The sequence below is a fragment of the Mesoplodon bidens genome (genome assembly GCF_964165515.1).
Source record: "Mesoplodon bidens genome assembly, chromosome: 2".
In the NCBI taxonomy this organism is placed as follows: Eukaryota; Metazoa; Chordata; class Mammalia; order Artiodactyla; family Ziphiidae; genus Mesoplodon; species Mesoplodon bidens.
The window spans coordinates 158,505,732-158,524,629 of record NC_138177.1 but is presented as its reverse complement, the minus strand read 5'-3'; the positions used below and the strand labels follow the sequence as shown (position 1 = coordinate 158,524,629).

Sequence of the window (18,898 nt, the reverse complement as noted above, 5' to 3'; positions counted from 1 at the left end):
GAGCCCATTCTTTCTGGTCCCACCCATTCCAGAGTCGAGTTTCTATCATATTTAGCTGGCTGAGGCAGGGATGTGGAGCAGGTAGTAGATCAAAAGTCATAGATGCCTACTGTTCTTACTGTATTTAGTAGATTTTCTTGAATAAATATTTCTCCATTTGCTGTATGCCTTTAGGACAATTTCCAAAGAATTTAAATGGTTATTTTTTAGGTTTTCACCAGCTTTGCTTGTTTCCCTAGAGAATGGGTCTCTGGCATGCTGCCATCTGAAAATCCCAGAATTTTTAAAGTGGAAAGGAATCCTAGATTCTTAGATCTGGAAGGTTATCCTCTAGGCCAGTACTTCTCAAACATTAATATGCATGTGAATTATTTGGGAATGTTACTAAGTGGATTCTGATTTAGTGGTGCTGAGGTTTTGCATCTTTTAAGTTCCCGGGTAATGTCAGTGCTGCTGATCGAGGGATCATGTTGAATAGCAAGGCTATAGATGACTTAGTCCTGTATTTTTATTGTATCAACAGTGACTTTATAAAAAATTTATTAAAAATTTTTTTTTAGTTTATCATTTTTTTTTACAGTAGGTCCTCGTTATCTGTTTTAAATATAGCCATGTGTACATGTCAGTTCCAAAATAGTGACAATTTAGCATTATGTAGCTTGGTTATCAGACATCTCTAATCAGATACCTTTTTTTTTATGTCCACTGCACCATGGTAAAATTGATCCCATATTATTTCCCACTTCTAACCCTAGTCAAATTGTCAGCTTTTCACTTCTTTTTACTAGCATTACCTTTCTCTTACATTAATGATTTTACAGTTATCTAACATATTTTTCTGGCCTACAGAAAAGACTCTGTAGATACTTGTTAAATAATTGAATGACTTCTACTTCCATCCTTCCCACTTTTTCCCTACTCATGTTTAAGTTAGTTCCCAAAGTTCTGTTTCCTTTTTTTTTTTAATATCTTAGAACCTCTGCTGTGTATACTTATTTTTTTTCCTGCAGGTATCATAACCACCCTAGTTCAGGCCCTCATCATCTTAGCTCTATATATTATAGTTGCCTCCCACGTTGTATACTTTCTATTCCATGTGAAGATGGCAGCCAAATTAATCTTTTTAAAGCCATTTTTATCACATTACTTTGTGCTAACCAATCTGTAGTAGTTTCCCACTGTCTAATGATTTTAAATGTGTATTATAGCCTCACAAAAATGTCCCTTCTACCTATTCAGTCTCCTCTTTAACATACACTACTTATTCATGTTAAGTTTTCTATACCTTTCTTCTAAGATAACTGTTCCATTCATCCATCCAAATTATATCCTTCATTCATCTTATCCTCGTATCATTGATAATTATTGTGTTGCCCACTTTTTTTAGTGCTGTTATACTCAAGCCTTGCTATTTCTCCTTTCTGTGAATTCCTAGTATCATAGATGATTCTTTTTTTAATTTAATTTAATTTATTTGGTTGCATCAGGTCTTAGTTGCAGCATGCGTGTGGGATCTAGTTTCCTGACCGGGGATCAAACCTGGGCCCCCTGCATTGGGAGCACAGAGTCTTATCCACTGTGCCACCAGGGAAGTCTCTCATAGATACTTCTTTTGAACTGTAAATGTCCACATGCTTTAAAAATTTTTATTTAATTAAAATTACACTTCTTTTGAATTATAAGTCTTCATATGCCTAAAATTTTTTTTTAAATTAAAATGTCGTTTCTAACCCTCTTTGTTTTTTTGTGGGTTTTTTTTTTTCCCTTCCATTAGAAGACACTCCAACTCAGCCCCAAGTTATTGTGGTGCCAGTTCCAGTACCAGTGTTCGTACCTATACCTCTTCATCTTTATACTCAGTATGCCCCAGTCCCATTTGGAATTCCAGTTCCAGTGAGTAATCATTTAGAGATTAAGGCTAATTTAGTTCACATTTTTCTCAATTAAGATTTGACAGCTCCATAAAAAAACCTTTTACTTGTTGGTAAAATATACCTGACTCTGGTTGGCTATTAATCATACTGTTATATTACTTAAATATGGAATATATAAAGGACTGCTTCTATTTGTACCCTGCCTTGTCAGAAGAGGTTATGATTTAGCTTTTTAAAAACATTTTAAACACAAAAGACCACTAACATAGAAAAAGATCAGAAACAGTGTGTGAATGTTAGAATCCTAGATTGTAGCAAGAATGAAAAGAGGAATACTGTGATTTACAGGATTGACTTTTCGTTAAAGAAAAATGTATTCATTTTTTATTGGAAATATATATTTTCTCAATACTGAATTCTTAAGAGAAACACTTGTGTGAAAATATTAAGCAAGAAATATAGTCCAAAACAAAACGAAAATTCATTACTTAATTATTCTTTTAGATGATTCAGAGACACGTTTTGTTAAGTATCCAGAAAAGCACTTACTGAATTTCTATTTAAATGGCTGCAGTCTTATAAAAACGAACTAGCAAGACTATTTTAATCATTAGCAATAGAAATATCTTGAATTTGTTTATTAATAATTTTTATATTTAAATGATCTCACAAATAATAGTTTTGATGGTCGACCAAGAAACTCTTCAGTCTGTCCTTGGTCTTTCAGATGCCTGTCCCTATGCTTATTCCGTCCTCAACGGATAATGAAGATAAAGTCACCGAGAGTATTGAAGACATTAAGGAAAAACTTCCCTCACATCCTTTTGAAGCTGATCTCCTTGAGATGGCAGAAATGATTGCAGAAGATGAAGAGAAGGAGAAGACTCTATCTCAGGGAGGTTGGTATAATTTTAAAGTAAAAAAAGAAAAACACACCTATAAATTTTATTTATTTTTAAATATGAAGTCTATGGGCTTGTTAAACTTGTTGATAACTCTGGAGCTCTGTCCTGTTTATGAAAGAAACTGAGTTTTGATACGGTTTCTAGTTCTTAATGATTCCAGAAAAATAACCTATAAATCCATGTTTCATGATCATGTTCTGGTTTTATCCCCTGCAGTCAAAGCCATGGTCCCCAGATAAAAATTACTGTTGTAAAATAATCAACATGTTGGTAGAAGGTAAAAAGAATTTTAGGGTGGAAAACCATTTGGTTCAAAATAACCTATAGATAAATCCCATTTTATGAGTGTAGAATAATGAACAGTAGTTAACATTTATGTGCTTGCTGTACTCTAGGCATTGTCTTAAATGCACTGTGTGCATCACCTCATTTAATCTTCACAACAACCCTATGAGTGAGGTACTGTTTACTTTAGATTCCTCTTTTGGAAAATAGGCTTGCCGTGGTTATGAAATCAGGAAATAATGGAATCAGAAGTTGAATCCAGGTTTGACTCCAAAGAAAGGATTTTAAACAGAACTCAGTAGTATAAATTCCAGAAAGGTATCCAGCCTTAATTAGCACCGCCTCGATTTTTGGATATAAGAAGAGATACAGGAAATGGTGTTAAAGGTAGTTGCAATGTATAGGTGAATTTTTGCAATGGCCTATTTTTTATTTATTTATTTATTTTATTTTTGGCTGCATTGGGTCTTCATGGCTGCACGCGGGCTTTCCCTAGTCGCGGTGAGCAAGAGCTGCTCTTCATTGCGGTGTGCGGGCTTCTCACTGCGGTGGCTTCTCTTGTTGCGGAGCACAGGCTCTAGGTGCACAGGCTTCAGTAGTTGTGGCTCGTGGGTTCTAGAGCACAGGCTCAGTAGTTGTGGTGCATGGGCTTAGTTGCTTTGCAGCATGTGGGATCTTCCCTGACCAGGGCTCGAACTCATGTCCCCTCCATTGGCAGGCGGATTCTTAACCACTGTGCCACCAGGGAAGCCCACAGTGGCCTTTTCACATATAATTGATGAACCAAGAAATTACTCTTTCCTGACAATTCTTTTTTTCGGTGATGGTTTTTATAAAGCTAGCCACTGGGTTCTGATTTTGCGTAATACATTCTAGCTGGTTTTCTGAACACTACAGCATTTGAAAAAACTACTGTCAACTTTTCTGTTGTGTTGCCAGTATGTTTTTAAATCAGATATACTCCAAGAGATGGGTACAAAGCTTTTTGTTATTATCCCAAAGTTTCTGGTCTCATTTTGCTCTTTGGTGTATAATCTCAATTCTGACCCATTTATATGTGGATCTTAAAGTCTTAGAATATTGCCCTTGGGCTTCCCTGGTGGCACAGTGGTTAAGAATCCGCCTGCCAATGCAGGGGACACGGGTTCGAGCCCTGGTCCATGAAAATCCCACATGCCGCAGAGCAACTAAGCCCATGCACCACAACTACTGAGTCTACGCTCTAGAACCTGCAAACCACAGCTACTGAAGCCCGCGCTCTGCAGCAAGAGAAGCCACTGCAGCAAGAATCCCGCGCGCCGCAACAAAGAGTAGCTCCCGCTGGCCGCAACTAGAGAAAGCCCACGCACAGCAACGAAGACCCAGCGCAGCCATAAATAAATAAATAAATTTATTTTAAAAAAAGAGTATTGCACCTATGCTTGATCTTCTAATTTCCGATACTTATTTTGCAAGTTACAGCAGTTCCTGATGAGAAACCTCATTTTAAGTTGGCTTCTCCATTCACATTAATAGTCAGCATTTATCAAATATTTCCTCTGTACAAATACTGTGACTTTGCCTTTGCCTACAGTTGAGTCAAACAGAAAAACTTTAAAGACTGAGCTTCAAGACAGATAGTTTTAATCATCATAGTGTTGTAAGTAAAATCAAATGGTTTAGAAATATAAAGGGGGGAGAAATTAATTCCAACTGAAAGGATCTGGCTCATTTATCTTTGATTTCAGGGAAAAGAGACAATTTTCCTTGGTTTTTAAAAAATATCTTTTTTTTTTAATACTTAAATCTTTAAACTCTTTACTTTTTTTCTTCTTCCCTTTTTTTTTTTTTCTTTTGTTTTTTCTTGGCCACATTGTGCAGCTTGTGGGATCTTAGTTCCCTGACCAGGGTTTGAACCTGGACCCCAGCAGTGAAAGCTCTAGGTCCTAACCACTGGATGCCAGGGAATTCCCTAAACTCTTTACTTTTAAAGTAGTTTATAGGGACTTCCCTGGAGGTCCAGTGGTTAAGATTCCACACTTCCACTGCAGAGGGCACTCGTTCAATTCCTGGTCGGGGAACCAAGATCCCACATGCTGCATGGTGTGGCCCAAAAACTTAAAAAAAGAAAAAATTTAAGTAGTTTATAATTGATAGAACATTGTTCTGTTTAGTTCCATGTTCTGATTGCTCATGTATTTATATTCTAAGTCTGTTGGCTTTCCACTGCATGGTAAAGCATATTTTATTTAGGGAAGGAAAAAGCAATTTAAAACAGATTTGTCAACCTGTGAGTAAATCAATAGTGTGTGTGTGTGTTGTGGTTAAAAAAAAAAAGAAAGAATTTCAGATAGCACAGAATCCAAAATAAAGGTCTCTCTTGCCATGACTTCTTTCATACTGCTTGCTATCTAGAAGTGTAACCACTGTCATCAATTGTAATTTAACTGTATTTATCACTAATGCCTGACTCTTATTAATGAATCATTCTTTTCTGCATATAAAGGCTATTTACGTAGAACCTCCCTAGTGCATTCATTTCATTTGAAATGCAGTTTGTTTTTGGTATACATATAAATTGACTTATTATGTGCTTTTCTTTTTCTTTAGGATCCCAAACTTCTGAACAGGAGCTCTTTCTAGACACCAAGATATTTGAAAAAGGTTTGTAATTGTAAATGTATTTTGAATCTTAGAAATATTATCCTCTGTTAGTGATACAAACCCATAAAGTATTTAAATTAGCATCCTTGGATTTAATATTTGCAATTTTAGCTGTTTGTAGGGGGCATCAGACATCTATGATTTTGTGCTAATTTGTAGAGAGACTAATAAAAACTACCTCAGATATTGATTTTAAGGATTAATTGAAATAATGCTCTAAAGTGTGTACCAAGAATATAAATCTAGTTCTGTGATATTGGTGAACAGTTACTTCATTCTTGAGTGTACCTGTGGAATTGTCCAGCAACCATACCTGACTTTTTGGTATTTAGGGTTTCAGAGAGGTTTCTGAGTATGTCAAGCGTCTTATCTCATTTTGAGAGCTTGTTTGTTTTTCTGCATATTTCAGACCAAGGAAGTACTTACAGTGGTGATCTTGAATCAGAGGCAGTATCTACTCCACATAGCTGGGAGGAAGAATTAAATCATTATGCCTTAAAGTCAAATACTGTGCAAGAGGCTGATTTAGAAGTGAAGCAGTTCTCAAAAGGGGAAACTGAACAGGATCTGGAAGCAGATTTTCCATCAGGTTTGTGCAGTGTAACCTGTCTGTTGAAAGTCCTTTATTAGAAGATTGGTACAACTCTGAATTGGCATAATGAAGCAGTTATAATGTATGATAACTATCTAGGGCACACGTGGTCCCTGCCTTTGAAGGTATTAATTCATACCATATTGTTCTTTATAAGGGGTTAATTTGTTTTTGTTGTTGTTGTTTTTAAGTTTCCCACAGTAATCATATAGGGGGTTTTCTTGATTGTTAATAAAGTTTTTTTTTTTTTTATTTTGCGGTACACGGGCTTCTCACTGTTGTGGCCTCTCCCGTTGTGGAGCACAGGCTCCGGACGCGCAGGCCCAGCGGCCATGGCTCATGGGCCCAGCCATTCCGCAGCATGTGGGATCTTCCCGGACCGGGGCACGAACCCGTATCCCCTGCATTGGCAGGCAGACTCTCAACCACTGCGCCACCAGGGAAGCTCCCCCCCCCCCTTTTTTCTTTGCGAGATAATAAAGTTTTTATACATGCTGTATCTCCTTGTTTTCTTATGTATATAAGTAAAGTCCATATTTTATCATAAACAAAATAATGAATATAGTGATGATTACCTGATATTTCCTCCTTCACCCTAAGTGTTTATTTAAGTCTGTGAGTGATTTATCTCACGTTATGCTTTCTCTTGGTTATCATAGAATCCTTTGACCCACTGAATAAAGGACAGGGAATCCAGGCACGTTCCCGAACAAGAAGACGACACAGAGATGGCTTCCCCCAGCCCAGACGAAGAGTAAGCAGTAGCTTAATTTTTCTAGCATTTTCTTTTCTTTGTTGTTTTCCAAGCTTGTATTTTTGTCCTTTTGTTTTTGTTTTTTTGAAGTCAAAAGCCATATCTTTTATTTTATATTTCTTCAGGAGGGACTTTTTATTTTGTTTCTATAATCAAAGGATTTTTCTGTTTGTTTTTTATAATCGTTGTTACACACTTTCCTCTTTTATTATTTTTTTCTTTTGCGGTACGCGGGCCTCTCACTGTTGTGGCCTCTCCCGTTGCGGAGCACAGGCTCCGGACACGCAGTCTCAGCGGCCATGGCTCATGGGCCCAGCCGCTCCGCAGCATGTGGGATCTTCCCAGACCGGGGCACGAACCCGTGTCCCCTGCATCGGCAGGCGGACTCTCAACCACTGCGCCACCAGGGAAGCCCTGCACATTTTTTTTTTTTTTTTTTTTTTTTTTGCGGTACGCGGGCCTCTCACTGTTGTGGCCTCTCCCGTTGCGGGGCACAGGCTCCGGACGCGCAGGCTCAGCGGCCATGGCTCACAGGCCCAGCCTCTCCGCGGCATGTGGGATCTTCCCAGACCGGGGCACGAACCCGTGTCCCCTGCATCAGCAGGCGGACTCTCAACCACTGCGCCACCAGGGAAGCCCTGCACATTTTTTGTTTTTAATTGGGTTAGTTGTCATCTTATTGAGTTGTGTTTTTTATTATGGATATAATTCTTTTGTCAAATACGACTTTTCCTCCTATTCTGTGACTTCATTTTTATTTTCTTAATAGTGAAAAACAACTATTTCCCTATTTGCATGGTTCATTTATTTATTTTCTTCCAGTTTTATTGAGATATAATTGACATAACAGGACTAAGTTTAAGGTGTAGAGCATAATGATTTGCCTTACATACATCATGAAATGAATACCACAGTAAGATCGTAAACATTCATCATCTCATATAGATAAAAAATTAAACTAAAAAAATTTTTTTTCTTACTATGAGAACTCTTAGGATTTACTCTCTTCACAACTTGCATATATAGCACAGAGCAGTGTTCATTATATATATCATGTTGTACGTTATACCCCTAGTACTTACTCAAACTGGAAATTTACGCCTTTTGACTACCTTCATCCAGTCTCCCTCCCCCTACTCCCTGCTTCTGGTAGCCACAAATCTGATCTCTTTTTCTAAGAATTTGTTTGTTTGTTTCTGAAATATAATTGACCAACAATACTTCGTTAGTTCTTGGAGCACCACATACTGTTCAACATTTCTACATATTTCAAAATGTTCACTAGGATAAGTCTAGTTACAATATGTCAACATACAAAGATATTACATAATTATAATTGTGTGATTGTATTCCCCACACTGTACATTTCATAACATAACCATGACTCATTTACTTCGTGACTGGAAGTTTGTACCTCTTAATCTCCCTCACCTATGTCTCTCATCCCCCAACCCCCTCCCCTGTGAGAACCACTTGTTTATTCTCTGTATCTATAATTCTGTTTCTGTTTTATTGTTTGTTCATTTGTTTTTTAGATTCCAGATCTAAGTGAAATCATATAGTATTTGTCTTTCTCTGTCTGATTTGTTTCACTTACCATAATACCCTCTAGGTCCATCCCTGCTGTCACAAATGGCAAGATATCATTCTTTTTTGTGGTTGAGTAATAATTCCATTGTATGTAACTGTGTGTGTGTGTGTGTGTGTGTGTATGTGTGTGTGTACCACATCATCTTTATTCATTCATCTAGGACGCTTAGGTTGTTTCCATATCTTGGCTGTTGTCAGTAATGCTGCAGTGGACTTAGGGGTGCATATATATCTTTTTGAATTAGTGTTTTTGTTTTCTTTGGGTAAAAAATACCCAGAAGTGGAATTGCTGGATCAAATGGTAGTTCTATGTTTAATTTTTGAGGAAGCGCCATACTGTTTTCCACAATGGCTGTACCAATTTACATTCCCACCAACAGTGCATGAGTGTTCCCCTTTTTACACATCATTGCCAACACTTGATATCTCTTGTCCCTTTCATTGTAGTCATTCTGACAGGTGTGCGGTGATATTTCACTGTGGTTTTGACTTGCATTTCCCTGGTGATTAGTGATGTGGAGCATCTTTCTGTGTGTCTGTTGGCAATCTGTATGTCCCTTTTGGGAAAATGGCTCTTCAGATCCTCTGTCCATTTTTTAATTCCATTTTTTGTTTGTTTGTTTGTTTGTTGGATATTGAGTTATTTATACATTTTAGATATTAACCTGTTTCCAGATATATAATTTGGAAATATCCTGTCCCATTCAGTAGGTTGCCTTTACATTTTGTTGAGGGTTTCCTTTGCTATGCAAAATCTTTTTAGTTTGATGTGGTCCCATTTGTTTATTTTTGCTTTGGTTGTCTTTACATGAGGGGACAGACCCAAAAAATATTACTAAAACCGATGTCAAAGTTTCCTGCCTGTGTTTTCCTCTAGGACTTTCATGGTTTCAGGTCTTACATTTGTCTTTAATCCATTTTCAGTTTAATTTTGTATATGGTATGAAAAAGTGGTCCAGTTTCATTCTTTTCCATGTAGCTGTCCACTTTTCCCAATGCTGTTTACTGAAGAGTCAGTCTTTTCTTCATTGTACAATATAGTCTTGCCTCTTTTGTCATAGATTAATTGACCATATAAGCATAGGTTTGTCTGGGCTATCTATTATGTTCCATTGATCTGTGTGTATGTTTTTGTGCCACTACCATACTGTTTTGATTACTGTAGTTTTTAGCATAGTTTGAAATCAGGGAGTATGATACCTCTAGCTTTGTCCTCCTTTCTCAAGGTTGTTTTGGCTATTCTGGGTGTTTTATGTTTCCTAATGAATTTTAGAATGATTTGTTCTAGTTCTGTGAAAAATGCCATTGGTGTTTTGATTTTATTGCATTGAATCTGTAGTTTGCCTTGGATAGTATGGTTATTTTGACAATATTCTTCTAATTCACGAGAATGGTATATTTTTCCATTTGTTTGTTTAATCTTCAGTTTCTTTCATCAGTGTCTTATAGTTTTCTGAGTCGGGTCTTTTACCTCCTTTGTTAGATTTATTCCTAGGTATTTTATTCTTTTTAATGTGATTGTAAACAGGATTGTTTTTAAAATCTCTCTGACAGTTTGTTGTTAGTGTATAGAAATGCAACAGATTTTGTATATTTTGTATCATGCAACTTAACTGAATTTATTGGTGAGTTCTCATAACTTTTTGGTGGTGTCTTTAGGATTTCCTATGTATAGTATGGTGTTATCTGCAAACAGTGACAGTTTTCTTCCTTTCCAATTTGGATTCCTTTTATTTCTTTTTCTTCTCTGATTGCTGTGGCTGGGACTTCCAATACCATGTTGAATAAAAGTGGCAGAATGGGCACCCTTGTCTTATTCCTGATCTTAGAGGAAATTGTTTCAGTTTTTCATCATTCGATATGATGTTAGCTGTGGGTCTGTCATATATGGCCTTTATTACATTGGGGTGTGTTCCCGCTATAGCCATTTTGTGGAGAATTTTTATCATAAATGAATGTTGAATTTTGTCAAAGGCTTTTTTTGCATCTATTGAGATGATCATATGACTTTTATTCTTCAGTTTGTTAATGTGATGTATCACATTGGTTTGCAAATACCAAATTATTCTTTGCATCCCTGGGATAAATCCCACTTGCTCATGGTGTGTGATCCTTGTAATGTATTGTTGAATTTGGTATGCTGATATTTTGTTGAGGATTTTTGTATGTATGTTCATTGGTGATATTGGCCTGTAATTGTCTTCTTTTATGGTCATCTGCTTTTGGTATCAGAGTGATACTGGCCTTGTAGAATGAATTCGTAAGTGTTGCTTTCTCTGCTATTTTTTGTAATAGTTTGAGAAGGATAGGTATTAACTCTTCTCTAAATGTTTGGTCAACTTCATCTGTGAAGCTATCTGGTCCTAGACTTTTGTTTGTTGGGAGTTTTATGATTACTGATTCAATTTCATTACTAGTAATTGGTCTGTTCATATTTTCTGTGTATTTTTGAGTCAGTCTTAGGAGAGTGTACATTTCTAAAATTTGTCCATTTCTTCTAGGTGGTTCTTTTGGTGTATAATTGTTCATAGTAATCTCTTAAGATCCTTTACATTTCTGTGTTGTTTGTTGTAACTTCTCTCTTCTCATTTTTTTTTTAAATTTATTTGTACCTTTCTTTTTTTTTTTTTTTTTTTTTGCAGTACGTGGGCCTCTCACTGCTGTGGCCTCTCCTGTTGCGGAGCACAGGCTCCGGACATGCAGGCTCAGCGGCCATGGCTCACGAGCCCAGCCGCTGCGCGGCATGTGGGATCTTCCCGGACCGGAGCACGAACCCGTGTCCCCTGCATCGGCAGGTGGACTCTCAACCACTGCGCCACCAGGGAAGCCCTGTACCTTTCTTTTTTCCTTGATGAGTCCAGCTGAAGGTTTATCCACTTTGCTTATCTTTTAAAAAGATCAGCTCTTGGTTTCATTGATCTTTTCTATTGCTTTTTAGTCTCTAGTTTATTTTTGCTCTGATCTTTATGATTTCTTTCCTTTACCAACTTTCGGTTTTCTTTTTCTATTTCCCTTAGGGTATAAGGTTAGGTTGTTTATTTGAGATTTTTCTTGTTTCCTTAAGTAGGCTTGTCACTATAAACTTACCTCTTAGAACTGCTTTTGCTGTATTCCATAGATTTTGGATAATTGTCTTCATTTTCATTGGTCTCCAGGTATATCTTGATTTCCTCTTTAATTTCTTTGGTGACCCATTGGTTGTTTAGTAACATATTGTTTAGTCTTCTGTGCTGTGTGTTTTTTACAGTTTTTTCGTGTATTTGGTTTCTAGTCTCATAGCATTGCGGTTGGAAAAGATGCTTGATATGATTTTACTTTTCTTAAATTTACTGAGACTTGTTTTGTGGCCTAGCAAGTGATAATAGAGAATGTTCCACGTGAACTTGAAAAGAATGTGTATTCTGCTGCTTTTGGGTGAAATATTATATATATATATATATATACACACACACACACACACACACACACACACACACACACACACAAACATATGCGTGTGTGTGTTTATTCTGTATATAGCTATTAAATCCATCTCTTGTAATGTGTCATTTATGGCCAGTGTTTCCTTACTTATTTTCTTTATTTATCTCTGTCCATTGATGTAAGCGAGGTTTTAAAGTCCCGTACTCTTGTTGTGTTACTGTCCATTTCTCCCTTTATATCTGTCAATGTTTGCTTTATGTATTTAGGTGCACCTTTCCTATCCTCTCACATTCAGTCTTTGTGTGCCTTTAGATTTGATTGTGAGTCTCTTTTAGACAGCACTAAGGGTCTTGTTTTTGCATCAATTTAGCCACCCTGTGTCTTTTTATTGGAGTATTTAGTCCATTTACATGTAAAGTAATTATTGATAGGTATGTACTTATTGCCATTTTGTTAATTGCTTTGTGGTTGTTTTTGTAGCTCTTTTTTGTTCCTCATTGTTTTGCTCTCATCGCCTGTGATTTGATGACTATCTTTAGTGTTATTTTGGGGTTCCTTTCTCTTTTTTGTGTGTATATCTATTACTGATTTTTGGTTTGTTGTTACCACGAGGTTTATGTATACCAGTCTATTTATGTTTATACATGATTATTTTAAGTGCTGATCTCTTAATTTTGAATACATTTTACCAACCCTGAATTTTTACTCTCCCCACATTTAATGTTTCTGACATCATATTTTACGTTTTTTGGTTTGTGTATTCATTACTACTTATTATGGATATAGATAATTTTACTACTTTTGTCTTAATCTTTCTAGTAGATAGTACTGATCTACTATCTTTACTGTATGTTTGTCTTTACCAGTGAAATTTTTCCTTTTTTAATTTTCATTTTTCTAGTTACTTTTTCTTTTCTGCTTAGAGAATTCCCTTTAACATTTCTTATAAACCTGGTTTTGTTGTTCTGAATTATTTTAACTTTGCTTGTCTGTAAAAAACTCTTAATCTCTCTATCAAATCTGAATGAAAGGCTTGCTGGGTATAGTATTCTTCGTTGTAGGTTTTTTCCCTTTCATCACTTTACATATATGGTGCCAGTCCCTTCTGGCCTGCAGAATTTCTGCTGAAAAATCAGCTGATAGTCTTATGGGATTTTCCTTTAACGTAACTAGTTGCTTTTCCTTTGATGCTTTTAAATTCTCTCTTTATCCTTAATGTTTGCTATTTTAATTATAATGTGTCTTTGAGCGGAAATCTTTGGATTGAGTCTGTTTGGGACTTTCTGTACTTCTTGGACTTGGATGTCTGGTTCCTTTCCCAGATTAGGGTCGTTTTCAGCTATTATGTCTTCAAATACGTCCTCTGCTCCGTCCATGCTCCCTTCCTCCAGGACCTCTACAATGCAAATGTTAGTACACTTGAAGTTGTCTCAGAGTTCTCTTGAACTGTCCTCATTTTTTTAAATTCTTTTTCTTTTTTCTCTTCAGTTTGAGAATGATTTTGACTACACTGTCTTCCAGTTTGCTGATCTGTTCCTCTGTATCAGCTAACCTACTGTTAATTCCTTTTATTTCAATTATTGTATTTTTTGGCTCTGTTTGCCCGTTCATTATATTTTCTAACTCTTTGTTAGAAACTTCTAATGTCTCACTGTGTTCATTCTTCTCCTGAGTTCTTTGAGCATCTTTACAGTCATTACCTTGCAGTCTTATTGGGTAGAATGCTTCCCTTTGGAACATATTCCTCTGTTGCTTTATCTTGCCTAGTTCTTTGTTTTTATTTCTATGTATTTCATAGGTTGGTTCCATTTACCAATCTTAGATAAGTGACCTTATGTAAGAGACATTCTATGGGGCTGGGCAGCAGACTCCCCTCTAGTCACCAGAGCTGTATGCTCTAGGGGTGCCCTGTATATGCACTGCATGGGCCCTTATGACTGGCTGACTACTGTGGGCGTGCTGGTGAGTGTGGTCAGCGTGGCTGACTACTGTGGGCATGCTGGGACCAGAAAGTCCCAGACTGGTTGATTGCCAGGCCCTGCCTAATGCAGAGGCCTCTGGCTCTGGTGTGGTTGGCTGCAGCCCGGGGAGTTCTGGTCCTGGTGCTGGCCCACTGGTGGGCAGGGCCAGGTCATGAGGCAGCTGGCTGCAGAGCCCTGAGGAGTTCCCAGGCTAGTGCTGTCCTGCTGGTGGGTGGGACTGGGTGGAGGGTGGGTGTTCTCGGCCTGGTTTTGACCCACTGGGTTACAGGCTGGGTCCTGACACAGGTGGCTATAGGGCTGTGGTATACCCAGGGGCTAGTGTCTGCTCTCTAGTGGGCAGGGCCAGGGCTCATGGGATCCCAGGGCTGGTGCCAACCACTGGTGGGTGAGGCTGTATCCTGGGACTAGTTCTGTTCCATTGGTGCGCAGAGCTGGGTCCCAGGGTCTCTGGCTGGGGGACCTGGTTCCTGAAGCTGGTATTGGCTTGTGGATATATTGGTCTGGGTCCCATGGTATCGTGGGGCTAGTGTTGGTCCACTGGTGGGAAGAGCCTGCTCTGGCTGTGGGGCCCTGATGATCCTAGAGTTGGTGTCAGCCTGCTGGTGGGAAAGGCCAGGGCCCAGGAGGTCCTGGGACTAGTGCCTATCCACTGGTGGGCAGAGCCTTGTTCAGGGTGGCTGGGGGTTCATGGGAGCCTAAGGCAGCAAACTTGCTGGTGTTTGGGGCTGTGTCCCCACCTGGCTAGCTTCTTGGCCTGAAGCATCCCAGGATTGGTGGCAACTGGCTGGTGGGCAGGCTGGTTCCAGTTCTCATTTAGTGGGAGGAGTCCAAAATGGTGCTTGCTAGCAGCAGTATTCTCATTGTAGAGTGAGCTCCCCAAAATGGCTACCGCCAGCATCTATGTCCCCAGGGTGAGTCCCAGTTTCCTCTTGACTCTCTGGGAGGCTCTCTAAAATCAGGTGGGTCTGACCCAGGCTCCTTTCAAATTACTGCTTTTGCCCTGGGTCTCAGATCATGTGAGATTTTGTGTGTACCCTTTGAGAGTGGGAGTTTCTTGTTTCCTACAGCCCTCTGGCTCTCCTGAAAACAAGCCCCGCTGGCCTTCAAAACCAAGTGTTCTGGAGGTTTATCTTCCCAGTGCAGGAGCCCTGGACTGGGGAGCCCTATATGGGGCTCAGACCTCTCACTTCTTGGGGAGAACATCTGCAATTGTGATTATCTTCCCATTTGTGTGTCACTTAACCTGGTGGTGTGGGTCTTGATTATACCATGTCTTTGCCCCTTTCTACCCATCTTGTAGTTCCTTTATATCTTTAGCTGTAGAAGATCTTTTCTGCTAGTCTTCAGGTCATTTTTATGGAAAGTTGCTCTGTACATAGTAATAATTTTGGTGTGCCCATGGGAGGTGGGGAGTTCAGGGTCCTCCTACTCTGCCATCTTGGTCACCCACACCAGGACAGAACTTTTTACTTTTGAGAAGTCCACTTTATCAGTTTTTATTCTTTTATAATTTGTGCTTTTTATTATCCCATCTAAAAATGTTTGCTTAACTTCACTATGGTAATTAAGATTTTCTCTTACATTTTCTCCTAGTTTTATAATTTTCTTTTATGTTTTCTGTGATCCATTTTGAGATAATTTTTATGTATAAGTTAAGGCGTCACATTTCATTTTTTTGTGTGTATGGATATACAGTTGTTCCAGTACCACTTTTGTAAATGCTGTCTTTTCCCCTTCGGTTACATTGGCACTTTTGTTAAAGTCAACTGACCATATATGTCTTGGTCTGTTTCTGAAACTATTCTGTTCCATTGATATACATGTCTATTTTTATACCAGTACCAACTGACTTGATTAATGTAGCTTTACAGTGAGTCTTGAAATAGGAGTGTAGGTCTTCCATCTTTGTTCATCTTCTTCAAAGGTTTTGTTTGAATTTCCATACACATTTTAGAATCAGCTTGTCAATTTTTACAAAAAAGTCTGCTGAAATTTTGATTGGGGCTGTTCTTAATCCATGGATCAATTTGCAGAGAATTGACATCCTAGCAACTTTGAGCCATCCAATCCATAAGGATGGTATCTTTCACCTTTATTCAGGTTATCTTAATTTCTCCCAACAGTGTTTTGTATTTTTCATTTTACAAGTCTTATACTTTGTCAGATTTATCTAATAAGTATTTTAATATATTTTTGATCCTGTTGTGAATAGCATTATTTTTAAATTTCCTTTTCTAGTGTTCTACATTGACATAGAAATAGAGATGGTTTTGTATATTGATTTTATATATGGTGATTTTGCTCAACTGAAATCCTTAGGATTTTCTGCCTACACAATCATATTATCTGTAAGTGAAGGCAGTTTCACTTTTTCCTTTACAATCTTAGTGCACTTTCTTTCTTTTTTTGATTTATTGCATTAACAAGGATCTTTAGTACAATGTTTAATATAAGTAATGAGTGCAGGCCTTCATGCCTCTTCCCAATTTTAGGGAAGTATTCAGCCTTACAATATTGAGTATGATGTTACCTATATGTTTCTCATAGATGACCTCTACAAGTTCAGGAAGTTCTCTTCTATTTCTAATTGCTCAGAGTGTTTTTGATTGTGTTTTGAACTTTGTCAGGTGATCTCTTGAGATGATCATCTGGTTTTTCTTTTCTGAGTCTTTTAAAGTGGTGAAATACATTAATTTTTTAAATTATAAACTAACCTTTCATTTATGGGATGAGCACTACTTTCTTTTGATGTTTTTATTCTTCTATATGTTGCTGGATTCAGTTTGCTAATATTTGTTAAGGTTTTAAGTGTCTCAGTTTAAAAGAGCTATTGATCTGTTTTCTAGTGATGACTTTATCTGGCCTTGCTGTCAGGATAATAGTAACGTAAGTGAGTTAGTGTTCCTCCTCTTCTATTTTCTGAAATACAGTTTATATAATTACTTTAATTCTTGGGTAGACTTCAACAGTGAAGCCATCTGGGTCTGGATTATTTCTTATGGGTAAGTTTTAAAATATGAATTGAATTTCTCTAGCTACTTAGGTTATCTGTTTCTTCTAGAGCAAGCTTTGTTAGTTTGTGTCTTTCAAGAAATTTGTTCAATTTATCTAAGCTGTCTAGTTTATTGTCATAATGATGTTCACAGTTTTCTCTTATTATTCTTTTTATATGTGTGGGGTTAGGTGTTGATAATTTGTGTCTTTTTTCTTTTATCCCTGATCATTCTAGCTAGAGAATTATCAGGTTTTTTTAACCTTCTAAAAGTACCAGCTCTTCATTTTATTGATTTTTCCTTTATCTTTTTTTTTTTTTTTTGATTTTTGCTCTTATTTTGATTATTTCCTTACTTTGGGTTTTAATGAAGCCTTTTTTCTAGTTTCTTAACAGAGAGGCTAGATTATTGATTTTAGACTTCTTTCACTTCTCATAGAAGCATTTTAATACTGTAAATGCCCTTATAAGCACTGCTTTAGCACTATTACATAAAGTTTGATACGTTTTGTTTTCATTTTTACTTAAGTTCAAAATATTCTCTAATTGTATTTGTGGTTTCTTAACATGTGTTTTTTAATTTCTAAGTTTTAAGGATTTTTCTAACATTATTTCATTACCGATTTCTGGCTGAATTCCATTGTAGTTAGAGAATTTATTAAGGCTTCTTTTAGAGCCATCTATTCGTACGTTCCATTAAATAGATCTGAGTGGTAATAACTATTATTCATACCTCATTGGGTGGGTCCAGCATCCGGAACATAGTAAATACTCAAATGTTAGTGATTATTAAAATATTACCTTCTACACTTCCATTTTCTCTTTTTTTCTTTTCTCATATGGATTGGATTAGATGACTTCTAAAGCTCTTTCTAGCTCTAAGAAGTCTGAATCTTTGGGATCTAATACTAAATTGCATTTTCTGTAAATTTATGCCCATTCTGTCTTTGAGAATCCCGATTGTTAAAGCTCTGAAACTAAATTTTATATTCTGTAAATTTTTGGAATTCTTACAGGGACGGAAGAAGTCTATAGTGTCTGTGGAGCCCAGGAGTCTTATTCAAGGAGCCTTTCAAGGGTGCTCAGTGTCTGGGATGACGCTGAAATACATGTATGGGGTAAATGCCTGGAAGAACTGGGTTCAGTGGAAAAATGCCAAGGAAGAGCAGGGGGATCTGAAATGTGGTAAATACATGGCATGAATTTGTGTCTCGATTTAGGGGGTGGGAGGAATACAGATAAAGTTATAACTCTACTCAAAAGGGATAAATAGTAGGTCAGAAATCCCATAAAACTTTGATTTTGGCTTTACTTAATTTTTTTCCCCATCTTTGTTTATTCTCATTAATTTTTCTTTCTTTGTCAGGAGTTGAACATGCCTCATCTAGCCCGTGTTCTGACCCTTTAGGAAGTGCTCAAGACCAGGCACTCTCTCAAGAATCTTCAGAGCCAGGCTGTAGAGGTAAAACTTCTCTCCTTGTGATCTGAATTGCTTGTAATATTATTGTTGATTTTAAATTTATAAATGGAATATTTAAAATTATTTAAAATTTGAAGTTTATGTTTAAAAAGAGAAATTAATATCTACTCCCAATTTTAAAGAGCTTGTTATAAAGGTAAGGTTGTAACTTCTGATCATGAGTTTCTTATGCAAATATAAGGAATTTTGTTTCTTTTCCTAACACTATGCAAGTAACTCAAATCTGTCTTCTTGAGCCCTATATTTGTAGAATAACCAGTGTGGAACCCAGTGTAACACTTTTTTGTTGTTGTTGTTGTTAAGAAGAATACCTGGAAAAGCCTTGCTGTTACTGTAGGAATTTTTCCTATCAAGGAGCTGTATATGATTGACCATGTT

General features: G+C 37.2%; 1 protein-coding gene across 9 annotated transcripts in view; it reads left to right on the top strand.

The window, feature by feature from the left end:
* The window catches only part of ZMYM4 (zinc finger MYM-type containing 4), a 178,558-nt gene that overhangs the window by 141,721 nt on the left and 17,939 nt on the right, over positions 1 to 18,898 (top strand). For all 9 annotated transcript variants that reach the window (XM_081226676.1, XM_081226671.1, XM_081226677.1 and 6 more), the window contains 7 exons: positions 1,775 to 1,893; positions 2,602 to 2,773; positions 5,654 to 5,707; positions 6,117 to 6,296; positions 6,959 to 7,053; positions 18,057 to 18,225; positions 18,407 to 18,502. In XM_081226676.1, the coding sequence (XP_081082802.1) occupies positions 1,775 to 1,893; positions 2,602 to 2,773; positions 5,654 to 5,707; positions 6,117 to 6,296; positions 6,959 to 7,053; positions 18,057 to 18,225; positions 18,407 to 18,502 (885 nt within the window). The remainder of the gene's footprint in view (positions 1 to 1,774; positions 1,894 to 2,601; positions 2,774 to 5,653; positions 5,708 to 6,116; positions 6,297 to 6,958; positions 7,054 to 18,056; positions 18,226 to 18,406; positions 18,503 to 18,898) is intronic.